Source organism: Pelmatolapia mariae, linkage group LG20, assembly GCF_036321145.2.
Source record: "Pelmatolapia mariae isolate MD_Pm_ZW linkage group LG20, Pm_UMD_F_2, whole genome shotgun sequence".
In the NCBI taxonomy this organism is placed as follows: Eukaryota; Metazoa; Chordata; class Actinopteri; order Cichliformes; family Cichlidae; genus Pelmatolapia; species Pelmatolapia mariae.
In genome coordinates this window covers 32,341,459-32,359,048 of record NC_086244.1, presented here as the reverse complement: position 1 = coordinate 32,359,048, position 17,590 = coordinate 32,341,459, and the positions used below count along the sequence as shown (strand labels likewise).

The 17,590-nt window shown below is 45.4% G+C and overlaps 1 protein-coding gene across 2 annotated transcripts in view; it reads left to right on the top strand.

Annotated features, from left to right (window-relative positions):
• Positions 1 to 824: 824 nt before the first annotated feature.
• celsr3 (cadherin, EGF LAG seven-pass G-type receptor 3) overlaps positions 825 to 17,590 on the top strand; it is a 119,209-nt gene continuing 102,443 nt past the window's right edge. For both annotated transcript variants that reach the window (XM_063463627.1, XM_063463626.1), the window contains exon 1: positions 825 to 6,866. In XM_063463627.1, the coding sequence (XP_063319697.1) occupies positions 1,256 to 6,866 (5,611 nt within the window). In that variant the 5' untranslated portion in view covers positions 825 to 1,255. The remainder of the gene's footprint in view (positions 6,867 to 17,590) is intronic.

Sequence of the window (17,590 nt, the reverse complement as noted above, 5' to 3'; positions counted from 1 at the left end):
CTGCCCATTTAACCATGAGCGAATTAGTGTTAAATTAGGAATGTTGTCGGATTGCGCGCATGTGCCTTTAACACTGATATCATCACAATAATCTTAGAGTAAAAAGTGGAGGTGACACCTCAGGGACTCCCCCCTCTTTCTCTCTCTCTCAGTGTGTGTGTGTATCTGTGACTTACTCGTGGATGCAAGAGAGAGATGACGTCACTTTTCCTTGAGCTAACCTAAGCTTACATCACCGCACTAGAATATAAGATGCTGCTTGGCAGGGTGAGACCAAAGCACATGAAAATGGAGAAGAAGAAAAAACGGAGAAATTGATGTATTTCCAGGAAATGAAACATCCCGAATATATCAATGAAGCAAAATGATTTATTACAGAAGGACTAGACTGAACAGTCTTTCCCCTTGAAGTAAAGTTTCTAAAAATTACTTTTTCTTCTATAATCCATCCAAAACTGCTCGTGTAAAATTTTCTTTTTTAGCATGGAAAATGAAATAAAGTCAAAGTCTAATTTCTAGGACTTCATTGCTGAAGTCCTAGAAGGTGAAAGGTGACAGACCTGGGGGGAAATGTGTTAGGACGACAGTACGGCAGATGATACGGCGATGACGGCGTGATTGTGTAAGATAAGGGTTTTTTTCTAGCTCATATTCCAGTTGTGGACATGGCGACCGCCGCGGGTGCTGTGTAACAGCCCTGCGCACCGGAGCCAACCATTATGAGAGAGAGAGAGAGAGAGGGGCTATAGAGATGCAAGCAATAGGGGGAGGGGTGGAAAAGGAGAGAGGAGGAGAGCGTGATTGTGTGAGTGTGTGTGGATGGATGGATAGTAGCTTGCCACAGCCACTGCTAGAGGAGCGCGCACACACATACATGCAGACTCACACACACACACTCTGAAGGCTAGTGTGTGAGCCAGCCAGCCAGTCAGTCGGTGTGAGTGTGTGAGCCATGTTGGATGTGAATGAACGGGAGGAGAGATGCTGCTGCCGCGCCGCTCCTAACGCTCAGACCTCCAGCTCCACGGACCACAGCGGGTAGATGCCAACTCTCCAGGCCGACAGAGAGACGGGGGAGCCTGGGGGAAGGTGTCGGGCGGTGCTGGCGGTCCTGGAACTGGCCACATAGCCGGAACGAAGGACAGAGAGAAGTAACGGGGGAGAAGGGAAGGCACACTCGTGAGTGAGAAAGAGAGAATAGGCAGAGGTGGAAGAGGGAGAAAGGAGGGGAGACACAGAGAAAGGAGAAGACTAAATGGCTGCACCGCTACCGGGCTTTACCCCGCTCCTGCTCTCATCTCTGGCACTCCACCTGCTTCTCCTCGGCCCTTTGTTCGCCTTCACCCCGGGGACGGTGAATACAGGAGGAGTTTCCAACAGATGGACCCCGGGCCTCTGCTATCGAGACGCCGGTAAAGTGAGCCAGCAGCAACAGCAACACCAGTGCGAGGAGGCAAGGGAGTCGCCGAGGGGCAGCTGGAATCTACGCCCAAGCAGGTGGACCGTGGAGCGGATACAGAGAGAGGGATGCTCGGGAGTGCAGCGCGCGGGAGAGACGCTGAGAGGATATCTGCGGGATGGAGCGAAGGGGAGGCGGAAAGAAGGACCGAAAGGAGTCGGGACGTTTTGGAAGACTGCAGACGGCCCTCCGGCTCCATCGCCACCTACTCTCCAACTCCACCCTGGTATTAGGAGCAGGTTGAACTCCGATGGCGTCGGTGGAGGAGAGAGAGTGGAAAGAGGAAGGCTGGGCAGAAAGGGCGTTGTTTCACCTCCCACTTCACCTGTTTCCACCCCCTCGCCGGTTCAAAACGGTAAAAAACGGCCAGTACAAAGGACTAGAGCGTGCGCGCAACGGTGGCCGGCGTCGCGACCACACCTCGCCAAACGTGGTGCCGCCGGAGCCTTTGTGCACGCCTCTGGCCTGAACGGGGCACCCGGAAGTGGAGGGAGGAGAGGGGGAGAGGTGTGGGAGAGGGCTCCTGAGGTGAAGAGACTGCTTGCTGCATGGTGCTCCCCGACACACTGGCCGTGCCCCGACAAACCACCCCTCTCCGTGGCCAGCACTCCCTCACCTGGCCTCTTCCCAGCTGGTTTCTCTCACTGCATTCATTCTCTTTCTGGATACATTTCACCCCACGCTGATGCTTCAAACACATTCAAGCCTACTTTTACCAACAATTCAGACTGTGTCCGGGCATCTCAATTGGATTGCGTGTGTAATTTTCACAACATTCAGCAACAGCTAGTTTACAGGAACGGCAACAAGGCGAAGCGCTGGGATGGCTCAGTCAGCATGAACAGGCGGGCTGGTAATTGTTCTCATTTGGGCTGGCATAATGTTATCGATCCCAACAGGAGCAGGGAGAGGGGTGACGATAGCGGTTTGACGGGGTGCATTAGAGAGAATGGAGGAGGGCCGAGAGGTGGGGGAGATGAGGGGAGGGAAGCGTACAGGTGTAGCGCGCTGGAGGAGATTAGCAATCTAGGTTGTTGGTTACCTCCTCTCTGTGAAGCAAGGTCTAAGCGTGCCAGAGTTATTCATGAAAGGAAGAAAAGAGAGGTAAATGATGGGAGAGGGGGAGAGATGAGCCACAGCAGCAAACACATTCATTTATCTAATTATCCGGATAATGGTTTGGCTTTTCTGATACTGAAGCTCTCGTGTAGTACTGATAATGAGCTTCAGCGGGGGAAATCAGCACCAGAAACCGAGGGGCAGAGCAGTCAAACCCGGAGAGAGAGCAGGGCGGACAGGGTGGGTCCCAGTGGTGGCTCTGGTTGTTTAGACAGAGAAGAAATGGGGGGTGGATATTTAGCTGAATTTACGACACCCGAGGGAGGCATAGCTCCGAGGAAGCGCCTCATCCAAATTGCCCTCAGCAGCATTATTTCAGAGACGCCCTGCCAGCAGTCCCCATCCAACAAAACCACCGTCCCCCAAAACGCGTCAAAATACTCTGAATACTCTGGCTCTGAAGTTACTGAAACAGCGCCCACTCAAACAGAAACAGACGAGAGCTGGGAAAGTGGGAGACGAGTCACAGCGCTCAGTCTGTCTGCTGGAAAAGTGAGAGCAACTTCAGAGACACAGTCTGCCGGTGACTCAGGCTTTTCCTCGCCTGCTAAGTTTCCCGCTACATCTCCCAGTCACTCTGAAGCAGCAGTGCAGCCTGCAGCAGAGTACCTGTCGCTCGTCTCGGCAGTTAACCTGACCACATGGTCTGCGCGTTCGCTACACTCCCCCCGTGTAGAGGAGCTTTCAGCACGACGGACAGCTCCTCCAGACGCTGGGCGCGTGTTTTTGTGGAGCAAGTCCAACACTAATAATAATAATAACAATAATAATAATAATAATAATAATAATGAGGAAGAGGAGAGAGGCGGCGGGGGAAATAGATATGAGTCTGAAATAGAAAATTCGCTGTGGCGTGGTCAAACGCAGTGGGAAAGCGCGCAGAGAGCGATGGCTCACCCAGGATGCTCTGGTAGCATTTCCACTGACTGCTCAGCTACCCCGCGCGAGGACGGTGCACATATGCAATTAAAACCCGGTAAGCAAGTGCCACTAGAGCCCGAAGGTGTCAGACAGGCAACGGGGCGGCAGATGGGAGATAAAGGAGAAAGGCAGAGGGAGGAAGAGGGCTTTGAGGGGTCCGCTGTTGCTGCTGCCTCTGTTTGGGGAGGAAAATTACAGGTGGGGGAGGGCCAGAGAGAGGCGCGGCTGATGGGAGGGAGAGAAACAGGGGCAGAGGAGGAGGAGGAGTGGGAGAGGGGAAGGAGAATAACAAAGGCAAGCCAGGCAGAGGAGAAAGAGGCAAAGGGAGAGAAGGGTCAGGACAGGGGCAGTAGCACCACCATCACACAGCCAGATAGCAAAATAGGGAAGAAAGAAAGCCAGGGGGATGAAAGCCACCAGGGAGGAGGCAGAGGGGAGGTGGAGGGGGAGGAAAAGAAAAAGCACAGTTCAAGGGGAGAGAGGAGCCTGGAACGACTGATAATCGTAGCAGATGATGATACCTCACAGAGAGAGACTGAGAGAAAGATTTTCATGCCATGGTCTCGCTCGAAACGTGCAGCCAATAGGCATCCCCATTTCTCCCAGTACACCTACCAAGTACATGTGGCTGAAAACCAGCCGCCTGGCACATCAGTGATCATCATGTCCGCCTCAGACCCAGACGGAGGAGATGCAGGCAGGCTGAGCTACACAATGGCCCCGCTGATGAACAGTCGATCGTCCGACTACTTCCACATTCACCCAGACACCGGCCTCATCACCTCCACTCAGATTCTTGACCGAGAGCACATGGACCTACATTACTTCCGGGTCACGGCGACTGATCATGGCTCCCCTCGCCTCTCTGGCACCACAATGGTGTCCATCACTGTTTCAGACCGGAATGATCACTCTCCTATATTTGAGCAGTCAGAGTACAGGGAGACGATTAGGGAGAATGTGGAGGAAGGCTATCCCATACTACAGCTGAGAGCGACTGATTCAGACTCCCCATCCAATGCCAATATTCGTTACCGGTTTGTCGGTGACTCAGCTACAATGGCACGGGCGGCCTTTGAGATTGACCCTCGCTCTGGCCTCATTACAACCCGTGGGTCAGTGGACCGGGAAACGAATGAACACTACACCCTGCAGGTGGAGGCCAGCGACCAGGGGAAGGATCCGGGGCCGCGCTCTGCTACCGTTAAAGTTTTCATCACCGTGCTGGATGAAAATGACAATGTGCCACAGTTCAGTGAGAAACGCTATGTGGTGGCAGTGAAGGAGAATGTCAGGCCTCATTCTGAAATTCTCCGTGTCAGCGCCACAGACCGGGACAAGGACAGTAATGCTGTTGTTCACTACAACATCATCAGTGGCAACAGCCGTGGGCAGTTTTCCATTGACAGCGTCACTGGTGAGATCCAGGTGGTGGCACCACTAGACTATGAGGCCGAACGAGAGTACACGCTCCGCGTTCGCGCACAGGACAACGGGCGGCCACCCCTTTCTAACAACACTGGGATTGTCAGCGTCCAAGTGACAGACGTCAACGACAATCCGCCCATCTTTGTCTCCACACCATTTCAGGCATCCGTGCTTGAGAGCGCCCCAATTGGTAGTTCAATCCTCCACATCCAGGCCATTGATACAGATTCTGGTGACAATGCTCGTCTGGAGTACAGGCTAACTGGCACAAGCTCTGACACGCCATTTGTTATCAATGCCGCAACAGGCTGGGTCACCGTCAAGTCTATTCTTGACAGAGAATCTGTGGAGCACTACTTTTTTGGCGTGGAGGCCAGGGATTATGGCATGCCCCCTCTTTCCGCTACAGCCAGTGTGACTATAACAGTGATGGATGTTAATGACAACCGCCCTGAGTTCCTCCAAAAGGAGTACTATGTCAGACTGAACGAGGACGCAGCGGTTGGCACCAGCGTAGTGACTGTCACAGCTGTGGATCGTGACGTCAACAGTGCGGTGACCTACCAGATAACAGGAGGAAACACCAGAAACCGCTTTGCTATCAGCACGGCGGGAGGGGGTGGGCTTCTCTCTCTAGCTCTCCCACTAGACTACAAACAGGAGCGGCGCTACGTTCTCACTGTCACTGCCTCAGACAGAACCCTCCATGACACCTGTCAGGTGCACATCAACATCACAGACGCCAACACACACCGCCCTGTTTTCCAAAGCGCCCATTACTCTGTTAGTGTGAACGAGGACCAGCCACCTGGAAGCACCATAGTCGTGATCAGTGCCACAGACGACGATGTTGGCGAGAATGCTCGAATCACGTACTTCCTCGAGGACAATATCCCGCAATTTCGCATCGACCCAGCAACAGGAGCCATAACGCTCCAGGCAGAGCTTGACTATGAAGACCAGATGACCTACACGTTGGCTATAACAGCCAAAGACAACGGCATACCGCAGAAATCAGACACGACATACGTTGAGGTGAATGTCAATGATGTCAATGACAACGCACCTCAGTTCCTCAGTCCCAGGTATCAGGGAACAGTGAGTGAAGATGCCCCTTCCTACACCAGTATTCTCCAAATCTCAGCCACCGATCGGGATGCACACGCCAACGGTCGTGTTCAATACACCTTCCAAAACGGTGAGGATGGGGGTGGAGACTTTACCATTGAACCGAAATCCGGGATCGTCCGAAATAGCAGACGTTTGGATCGCGAGAACGTGCCATTCTATGAGCTCACTGCCTATGCTGTTGATCGCGGTGTACCCTCTCAGCAAACTCCTGTCCACATCCAGGTGACAGTCCTCGATGTGAATGACAACGCCCCTGTTTTCCCCGCTGATGACTTTGAGGTTTTAGTAAAAGAAAACAGTGCTGTGGGTTCTGTGGTGGCACAGATAACAGCCACCGACCCTGATGAGGGTGCCAATGCTCAGATCATGTACCAAATTGTAGAGGGCAACATCCCAGAGATCTTCCAGATGGACATCTTTTCAGGAGAGCTCACGTCACTCATTGATCTTGACTATGAGACGCGCAACGAGTATGTCATTGTGGTCCAGGCCACGTCAGCACCTTTAGTCAGCCGTGCTACTGTCCGAATCCGATTGGTGGACCAGAACGACAACAGGCCAACTCTACAAGACTTTCAAATCATTTTCAACAACTTTGTGTCCAATCGGTCCAACAGTTTCCCCACCGGGGTAATAGGGAGGGTACCTGCTCACGATCCTGACGTGTCAGACAGACTGTACTACACCATCGAAAGGGGGAATGAGCTTCACCTGCTGCTCCTGAATCACACCAGCGGAGAGATCCGACTGAGCCGAAAACTGGATAACAACAGGCCGCTGGTGGCTCCCATGCTGATCTCCGTCACGGGTAAGAGACCATGAAGGGAAAAAAGTGAGAGAAGGGAGGGAGGGTGCATGTGTGTGAGTGTGTGTTTGCAGTCAGTTTAGGTTGCTCTGCAGCTTTATTCAGTGTAAAAAATATTGTGACGATAAGGAGTCCAACGCCACAGGTTTGTAAGTGAGTGAGAAAGTGGGATGATAAGGCTGCATGTCACTTGGCTGAGCTCTTTGCATTACTTCTACCTTTTCCTTTTGTGTCTTTCTTTTGTCCTTATCAAAGATACATGTTTTAAAAAGTATTTTTAAGTGGGCTGTCTGAAACTCATCCCAGGTGCATGTATGCCATGCTGACGCAATGATTTACTGGAGACAAAGCCAAAAAAGAGTAGTATAGACAGATAAAAGAGAAATATTGATAGAAATCGAGCTGTTATTCAGGTTACATTTACCTGAAAGAATGCAAGATAAGAGACTGATGTTGGCCTAACACATTTTCAAAGTGTAGTGAGAAAGACATGTTTTCTGTGTAATGGGGACTTTCTGTGGAAATGAAAACACAACTGAGCAGTGAAAACATTCAAAGGATGGGCTGCTAAGGATAATCTTTAATGTGATGTCATATCTAATTTTTGTATCAGTCACCATGGTTTCCATTCTTCCAGACTGTTGTTAGCATTTGGCGTAAAACTGGTGTTTTATTTTAGGCATTTTTCTTGGTGGAATGGGAGCTGCGTGTAGTTATAAGCAGAGATCAATATCACAGCACTGCAAACACAGTTTGATTGGCAGGATCCAGGCTAAGTGCAGTCCAAGTTGCCATAGCAATTTTGCACAATTAAAAATCTATCGAGCCGGGAATCGAGAGCGTGCATGACTCTGACAGGAAGAGTCAGATATCCCTGATATCCCATTAAATTGTCTTACTGCTTCGCAAATGTGCTGTCTCTCCTGATGACATATGCCACAGGATCAGCCTCCGTCAGCTTCTCAACATAACTTGTTCATCACGCAGCCGTGAGATGCGCTGAAGAACGAGATTAAACTGAATTCCCGTTTTGTTTTGTATTTTTCTTGAATTAATATTTTAAGCTATATTTTTCACACTTTGTTGATTGTTTGTGTGTATTTCTCTCTTAGCTTTGGGATAAAAGAATAAAGCCCTTTTAGGGAGTCAGTAAAGATACTGATGTTAATGATCAAAGCCTTTTGAACACAAAGAAAGTGAAGAGGAAAAGAAACGAGTGCAGCATTGTTGTTTTAAGGACCTGGATAGTGCTGTGTTTGTATTCTGTCACAAAGCATTAGTAGATGAACGCTGGCTGGGGACTGTGTGTGACCTCCTACCCTATTTACACTGTTCTGATACCAGCGATGATCACGGTTTATACATATTCCACTTGATGTCATTTTGGATGAGCGAGTGAGGGATCCATTGAGCAAAGAAGGAAGTAAGGGGAATGAGTAAATTAAACAACCAAGAAATAAGTGATGGAGGAGGTGAAGGGATGAACATGGCTGAGTGAATGAGTCACTCATAGTCAGAGCTGTGGGCGTGAGATAACTATATTAAGGATATCTGTTCTCAGTGACATCATACAGGTCCAAGACTAGAAGAAACTATCTGAGCCAGAGCATTTGGAGCAGTCTGAAGCTTCAGCTTGTACACACACTGACCTCCATATTTATGACTTTGGCCATGTTTAATATTGTAACAACAAAACTCATAATTCACAATATTTGAAATTTAAAATCCAATATTACGTTCTTAACTTAAAATGATCCTAATAACTGCTCTTTTAGTGTAGGATAGACATAATGTCCTAGGATGAGGTCCTGGGCTGAATTATTATCTCAGTCCGCCCCTGGGGCTGGGGATTTACTGTCACACTCAATTTAAACTGAAGATTAAAAAGAAAAATCATTAAAAAAGGCCAGTTGAGTCAATAAATAAGTCACTGAGTAAATGAGCTGGAGTGTGAGCAAAAGTGCAAATGAACAAAGGAATAAATATGAATTTGCACATTTTTAACAAATGAACTAACTTGCGATTAAAGAGGAGCAACGGTGAGTAAGTGAAGAAGTCCGGCAACAAGCAAAACTGCTGAGTGTGTGTGTGTGTGTCACAACTGCATGTATGTTTGTATATTTGTGTGCATTCACCCTTGTCTCCATTGGCGTCTCACAGTGTGCGCTCAGCTCGCTTGAACCAGATGTATGGATTCATTTCCAATTTTCTCACTGTTTTTCTCTCACGATGAGCATGCTTTGCCCTCTCTCCTCGTTCCTCTCTCTCCCCTCTCTCCCCTCTCTCCATTGCTCCAGGATTTGACAGTCATGAGATTATAATGAAACAACAGTCAGCCAGAGTCAAGCTCGGAGCAAAGCTGTCACTTTCATTGTGTGCTGTGTGTTATCTGTGACTGCCCGTCCCTCCTCTACCCACCGCTTTCTTCTTCTTCTCCTCTTTCATTCTACCCATCTTTGGGTGGATGAATGAATTCTTCATTTTCATCCTTTGTAATAATTCTTCTGTCCATTTTTGTGTCTTTCCTCCATCAGCCATCTTCTTTCTCAGTTTCTCCCTCTTTCTTTCCCTTCGTCCTCTCTTTTCTTCTTCTTTTCTGTTTCCCTTCTTACCCCTATTCCATATTCACTCATGTGTTATCCTCTCCTCCTCTTCAGTTTCCCTCCTGGCATTCCTCACCTAACTCTCATGGGCTGTTCCTCTTCCATGGTGAAACCCTTTCAGCTCTGCTCTTCACTCCATTTCTCCTCTTTCCAGTTTTCCTCTTTCCCTCCTCCCTCTCCTGGTGCGTGGCTGTGCATGCACTGAATGTGTTGTATACTATCAGCAGGCGTGTGCGAGTGTGGTTTATGTCTGTGCTTCAGCAGCTTTTCTTCCTACTCGTGCTTGCGCATTATTTGCGTGTGTACAGCACTTCTGTGTGCTTCTGTGTTCATAAGTACGTGTGTGTACTCTCAGGTGGCTCAAAGCATTGCACTTGAGGGTGTATTCATATCTTCTCAATGAATAATATCTATGTATGCCAGAGTTCTGGGACGTCTCTCCTCTCTCTGCCCGTCTTGCTTTCTTACTTCCTCACTCGTCCATACTTTCTTTCCTCGCTGTCTTTGTCTTCCTTTTCCATTTCACTCTCATGCTCTCTTTGACAGTTTGTCTCAGTCTGTCGGTTCTCTGGGTAATTCTTGTGTTCGTAGAGATTAAACACACCATTCATGCACGTGCTGACAACAGTTTAAGGACACACGAACACACATGCATGAAACTGGCTTTAGGGTCAGCTGGTTGTGGCAGCAATAGCACTGTTTGGCACCCCAACAGGATCAGTTCAAGGTGCCCTTGAGCAAAGTAACCCCCACCCCCCAACTGCTCCAGTAGCCAGCAGCAGAGACTGTGCTTGTACTGGCAAACTCCCAGTAGTGAATGTGTGTAGCAGTTTTGACTGCACAACAGAGCTTCACTGGAACAGCAAACTCCAGTCTGAGACAAAGACACAATGGCGTCATCATGTTTGAAGGAGTTTGTTGAATAGTCCTTTTCCTCAGCAGACAGTTTGAAAGGGCACAGTAAAACCTCTGATACTTCATAAAACAAATGACGACTAAATTCTATTTTACTGCTTCAATTTCAGGGTTTTGATATTTTACATGTTAATGCTGAAATTACTAAATTATATACTACTTGCACTGTGAAAGCTAAACAATAACCCAAATGAGACTGTAAAGCAAAAAAACAAAAAACAAAAAAGGAGTTAGTGATAATTATTGGCATGTTTGTCACCGTATACACATTGTCTCTGGATGATTGACTTTAGAAATTAAGGATGTATTGATAGTGATGTATTGACTGCACAGATGTTGTGAGCTGGGGCAGTTTGTGTTGTGGATAGGTGGAGCACTGACATACTCGTATGACATTTACTGTGATTGTGGTACATGGAAGACACACGTGCACTGGCGACTTCATTAGTTACATCAATACTGCTTTATAGTTTTTGTTGCATGCTTTCAAACAAGTTTGAGATGATTTGAGCTTCATGACCCGATGTGTTGTCAGAAGATAGGTACACTGGATACTCAGGTCAATACTAAGCTATGCGGTGGCCTTTAAACAACAGTCATGTAGTACAAAGGAGCTCAAAGTGTGCCAAGAAAATATCCCCCACACCATTACACCACCAGCCTGCACTTTCAAAAGAAGGCTGGAAGTATCTGTGCTTTCATGTTGTTTACACAAAATTGTGATGTGAATGTTGTAGCAGAAATCAAGATTCATAAGATCAGGCATTAGTTATCTGTTCTAAGTCGTTAGAGGTTGCTGCCAGTGTGGTCTTCAGATGCTGTAGCACATCTGCTTCAAGGTTTGCTGTGTTGGGTTCAGAGATGCTCTTCTGCAAACCTTGGTTGTGGTGAGCGGATATTTGAGTAGTGGTTGCCTTATTATCAGTTTGTAGCAGTTCTTCTCTGACCTCTGTGCAACAAGGCATTTTATTCCATAGAACCGCCGCTCCCTGGATGTTCCCTCTTATTCAGATGACTCTCTGTGAACGTTAGAGATGTCTGTGGAGGAAAATCCCAGCTGATCAGCAGTTTCTGAAATACTCAGTCCAGCCCGTCTGTCACCAACAACCACGTCATGTTCAGAGTCACTTAAATCACTTTTCTTCCTCGTTCTGATGCGTGGTTTGAACTTTAGCAGGTTATCTCAACCATGTCTATATGCTTAAATGCATTGTGTAGCTGCCATGTGATTGGCTGACTTTTGCATAAACGAGCATTAAAGCAGTTGTACCTAATGAAGTGGCTGGTGAATGTATAGGAACTTCCACTAAACTGATTTTACCCTGGAGCTTTGTAATGCATGCGTTAGCAACTAACAAACCAAACCCAAATTAGATTACATCAACGTGAACATACATACACGAGTTTAATTTATTTTGTGGTGCATATGGCACCAATATGCATCATATAAAGTACAGTATAGCAAGCGTACACAGAGGTCAGTGCACAGTGAATTCACTTACTGTACATATAGGCCACTGCACTGATGTTAACTATAATCTCATAGATGAGTACACTGATGTTTCATGTGTCAGGCACATTTACATGAAGGTCTGCTGAGAAATGTAAATGCCCCAGAGCATATGCATTCTGAATGTTTATTTTTTTACTATATTATAATGTGTTTTTACACAGTGTTATAACCCCTGAGGTAAAACAAAATGAAAATGGAGTCTACATCATTCATATTTAATCATTATTGTTGATGCCATGGTTGAAATCTGTTCTTGCTGTTTCTATTTTTTTGCCTTTTCTATTTTTTCTATTCCACATATAGCAGGTTTTTTAAAGGCTATGTTTCACCTTTTAGAGGACAATACACAAATTGTGCTGATGAACAAAATTATTGCTTAAGTAGTTTTCAATGGCATGACATTATTTCATAGTATTTTATATTCAGATTACATTTACAGCTCACTACACAACTACTGCCATTCTTCATCTTCTTCTTCTTCTTTTTTAATTCTGTACACAACTATTTTGGTCACTTTTATGTGTCTTCCAGGAATCGAAGTAATAAATATCTTCCTCTATGAGATTGACTGACTCACGAGTATGCCTTGGAGCGAAGCTTTCTAGTGTCACAACCTGGCTCAGAAGGGCCATGACTAAAGGAGGAGGCACGCTGTTTATCAAACGCAGCCAAAAAATAAAGCTTGAAGATCAGAAAAATCTGTTGTGCAGCACCTGCATTAGATTGAAATTGTGTGCGTGTGTGTATCATGAGAGAATGAAAAGATATAACCATAAAGAAGCACGACAGAAGAGCCAGAGATGTGCAAACATCAGTTTTATAGACTGGGAACACTGGGTGTCCTCCAAGTGTTTAACCCTGAAGTTTGCCTTCAGACATATTTGGATCATGTCATCTAAATGAGTCATTATGTAGCGTAAAATCAGCTTTATTACCTCCTGCCATGGTTATCCGATCATGGGAAGCTATGCTGATGTTTTTTGCTAAACCATACACATTACTCGCAAGACACACACAGAGCATGACCGTGTACAAAATGTGCTCAAACCCATATCATCATGAGTCCATGACATGTACAAAAGCCCACTTACCATCCACACTGTACTACATGTACAGTACATAGCTAACCACAATGTAGCACTTTAGAAAAAACTTCCACCAACCCATTAAAGTCCATTAGATGTCCTCTAAATGTCTCAGTCTGAGCATAAGACTGTGGAGTGTCACATACTTTCTTCTCAGAGCGATGCAGAGCCAGATGGCAGGTTTCTCCGGTGGGTAATTAGTGTCATGTAATCATGACATTAAACCTGTAATCTGGACAGGTTTTCATACCGGCCAGTTTCTGTCCCATGTTTCATATCAGTATGTTTTTAAGCTTTGCTCAGGTCTTAATTATGTCATAATTGCAGATACTGGGAAATACAGGTGGTGACTGGTTTTGGCATAAGACCAGAGCCTATTTATGAACATTCATCTGATTTCATGCAGTGGCTTTTCGCTCAGTGAACGTCAGAGGCATTTAGTGGTGGATATTAGCTATTTTATGCAAATAAACAGATTAATGAATTGCAGTTGTGTCTGTTCCCCAAGCTTTCATATTTGCAGGATTTGCAGTGAAGGATATTTTAAATGTCAGGTTACTTTGCAGTCATGCAGCTCTACAGGTTGCCACCTGGGATCTGCCCTTTATGAATGAATGAAGTCCACTTGATACATATCTTTCTCTCTCTGCTAAGAGTGTGGTTTGAGTGGCAGAATAACTGCTACAAAACAGCGATAAACAAGGCAACATTATGCACAGGAGGATTTCCGAGGACATGAAAGAATATTCTGACAGACATTTTTACGGAGTTGAGAGCATTACAAATTCATGCTCCCTGCTGAAAGACTTGCAGCTGCTCTGGGAATCCTCTGTTCCTGAAATCTGCTTTTTACACCTTTTTTTGGCACCTACACTCATTCTGAGCAGCCTAACATGAAAACCTGTCCACTTAAAAGCGTCTTATTAATATACCTTCTTATACTGGAGACACATAGTTCTTATCTGTCAATATCTGTCCAGAAAAGAGCTTGAAATAACACAATTTTAAGGCTGAAACTGGTGTAGATTAACCTTTTATAATGGAGGAGCAAAAATCGAATCTTCACATGCAGCCAATTTCTCCAAAACTAGTTGAGCACCCAGTCCTCCACAAGTTTTTTCTTTGAATGCTTGTAACGATTCCTTATTGCTGAAGAAGAAACATAAAACTCATTAAAAGTGCTTCGCAAACTTCAAGTCTCCTAACCTTTGAGGCATGAAGGAGCCAAGTACCGAACGGCAAGAGGAATCATAAGATTTCATAAACAGCAGGGCTTTTTTATGACCTGTTTATGCTCATCTGGGGCTAAAGGAGGATGAGAAAGCACAAACTGGAACATGCTAGAATTTCGGTGCTATGTTTAGCGTTGACTCATCAATAAATCATTACCGCATTAGGTTTACAACTCTAACAGGATTATTGTAAACAAACAAGATCACTGCAAGGGGAGAAGCTGGACAGTAACCCAGCCTCTCGAGACGCAGAGTTGGATTTAAAAAGGATGTAGCAGGCTGTTTGGTACCACCTTCGGGACAGCTCGGTATTGCTGTCACTTTTTATAGTGGGGGAAATAATTATTTGATCTCCTGGTGAATCTGTAAGTTTGCAGTCTCTTATTTTTATGCTCATTTCATTTTAATGGAGAGGGACCAAATAGTTAACATTACACAAAAGTTATGAATTGATTTGGATGTCATTGACTAAAATAAGTATTTGATCTCCAAGCCAAACATGACTTAGCACTTGGTGGAGAAACCGTTGCTGGTGAGCACAGTGGTAAGACATTTGTTTGTAGTTGCTCACCAGGTTTGTGCACATCTCAGGAGGGATTTTGGTCCACTCCTCTTTACAGAAATCTCTGATTCCTTCAGGTTTCTTTGCTGCCAGCCGTCAACTTAAAGCCTGTATAGACGCTCCTCTGGCTGTATGTTTTAAGTCATTGTCATGCTGAGAGACCCATCTGCAACACTTCAGTGTTCTGCATGAGGAAAGGAGGTTCCTGTCCAACATTTTATGTTACACTGGCCCCTCAATTTATGCTGTACCTTCAGCATAATGTTTCCACCTCCATGCTTGACTGTTGGGATGGCGTTCTTTAGGAAATACGCAGAATTTGTCTTCCCCCAAACACAAGATCACATCTGTGGGAGCCAGAATTCTGACTGGGTTGCAGGGGATCAAATGCGTATTTCACTCAATGACACACAAATTAATTTATAACTTTTATATAATGTGTTTTCTCTGGATTTTTGGATGATATTCTGTCTAGAGACGGTTCATTTCTTTGGTTCAAAACTAACAAATTCAGTGGGGGATCAAATAATTTTCCCCCACTGCACATGAACTGAACTGAAATATACTTATGATGGCGTTTCAAATTTGACCTCATACGAACACGTTTGTTATTAATTGGTACTCGGGTGATCAGCTTTGATCACATGGTGCTCCGTAATTGTATCCCTGAATTATTAGCGAAAGAATTGTGAATCACAAGGATATGACACATATTGCTGCTCTTGTAAACAGGGTTTTAATTGGTAGTTAGTTGTCACTGCGTTCTCTAATTCTTTGGGCGTGTTCAGGTTGGCTGCGTTTTGGGTTGGCTCTAATTATCCCTGCATTAATTTGGATTTGGCCTGGGTATATGTCACACCAACCCACAGAGGTTTATTTGGCATGGATTGTCTTCCATGCCATAATTTAGGATTACATTTTGACTGTATAATTTACGCTTTTCTGTTTTCAGCTTTTCTCTTCTGATTGACGTTGAAGTAACGAGAAAAGACATGACACATGGTGCAATCGGACTAATAAATAGACACAGACACATTTGATTTTTTTCTTAATTTGATTTCAACCTTACCATATAGAACATGTCTTTAATGTATTTTTCATACATATTTATTCCATTATCTACTTGAAAATTGTGTTATGTAATGCTTATATGTGTGTTTTTGTGGCTCTTATATGGCCCATATTGAATCATAACAAATCTCTGAAATAGAATTTGAAAAGATGAAGTTATACATATAAATTTGGTTTAATTCAGAGCAGATGTCCATAACTTGGGGATTTATTATTGCATGCAACTAACCCTTATGCTAACTAGGTAAGTGGCTACACCTGGAGCATTTTTCATTTGCATTTTGCTGGTTAAGCTCCTATCTGTTTCCCCATCTGCCGCTTGGAGGTGGGGGTGGATGTTGACTTGCAGAATTATTTGGAAAAAACTGCACAAAAAAGCCAGCAAAAAGCGCTGATATGAACACTACATGATGTTGAAGTTGAAGCAATCAGGGTCTTCTACTGAGAGCATAGTTTCCACTACCTTTTCTCTTTACGTTAAAAGCCGAGTACCAGTAATTATAATTTAAAGCATTAGTGGGCATTCTCTCTACATGTGTTTCAATGATTGGCGTACATAAGTAAGCGTCACAGTTGTCCTTATTGCTGCCCCTACTGTGCTGAGTGGACCATTACTGCTGCACTATTACACCGCCCCACAGGAGCAATTGTTTGGAAAATTTAAATTTGGGATCTTTTCAGCTGACAGACGGTCCTAACAGTGATAAGAGCAATGAAAAGCTCCAACAGACACACCCAACCTCAGGAGTTGACTTTAATAGGACGGCAACTGTGCAGCCATAATGTTACGTTCCAAAAACAGCAAATTATTTAACATAAAAGCTGCACCGGGCAGTACCCACAAAGCTCTTTTTTACACCCTTCACTTATTCCCACTCAAACATAACCTTTCTGTTTGTTGCACATCTGAGAGAAAGAGCTGAAAAAGATGCGGGATAAATCTGCAGGATGGAGGACGATGGCTGCTGCTACAAACAGCTGCTAACCAATGTCACGTCTGCATGTCAGGGAGGTCACTGCGGATTTCTTTATAAGTACAATAAGCATGAGGGGATGTACAAATGTGATATGGGCTAAAAAGTGAGACGTGTATGTGTATCTGGTTGAATGTAAAGGATTAGAGCTTCTGTTGTTAAAGGGCGGTTTAACCCATCATGCTGCTGATGGTGCTGCGTGAGCTCGTGTGTTTGTGCGTGTTTTTTTCATGCTGTGTTCCACTTTACACTGAAAATAATGAGTGCCCAGACCTCAGGGGCGGAAAGGCTTTAACAAACAAACAGAGCGCAGAAATCAGCTGTCAAGCCAACGCCTGGGTGCATGTGATTGGTAATGATGCATACATCCTGTTGTTCACGCCTGTATTATTTTATCAGCATTAATATACAGGCTCCCTCTCCATCTATTTACTGTTTTATTTGTGTGCGAGCGCCACTTTGCCCGTCCGTACTCTCGCGCGCGCCCTGGGAGGCAGAGTCATTACTTTTAGGTGACTGTGCTTCAGACGCTCTTTCCCGCGCTCTGTTAGCAACTTCAGAGAATTTATGTGTGTTCGAAAAGGGCACCATTTGTTCAGCAGCTACCGCGCCTATTTATTTTCCTGACCTAAGGGCATCTTACGCAGCTTAAAAAGTCCACGCAATTTTTTTGTTACATAGCGTTTCGAAATTTCAGCCTGCCCTTGTATTTTGTTAAGGCTTTCTGAGGAGGGTGAGCGCGGAGGAGAGGGAGGAAAAAAGGGCAAACAGA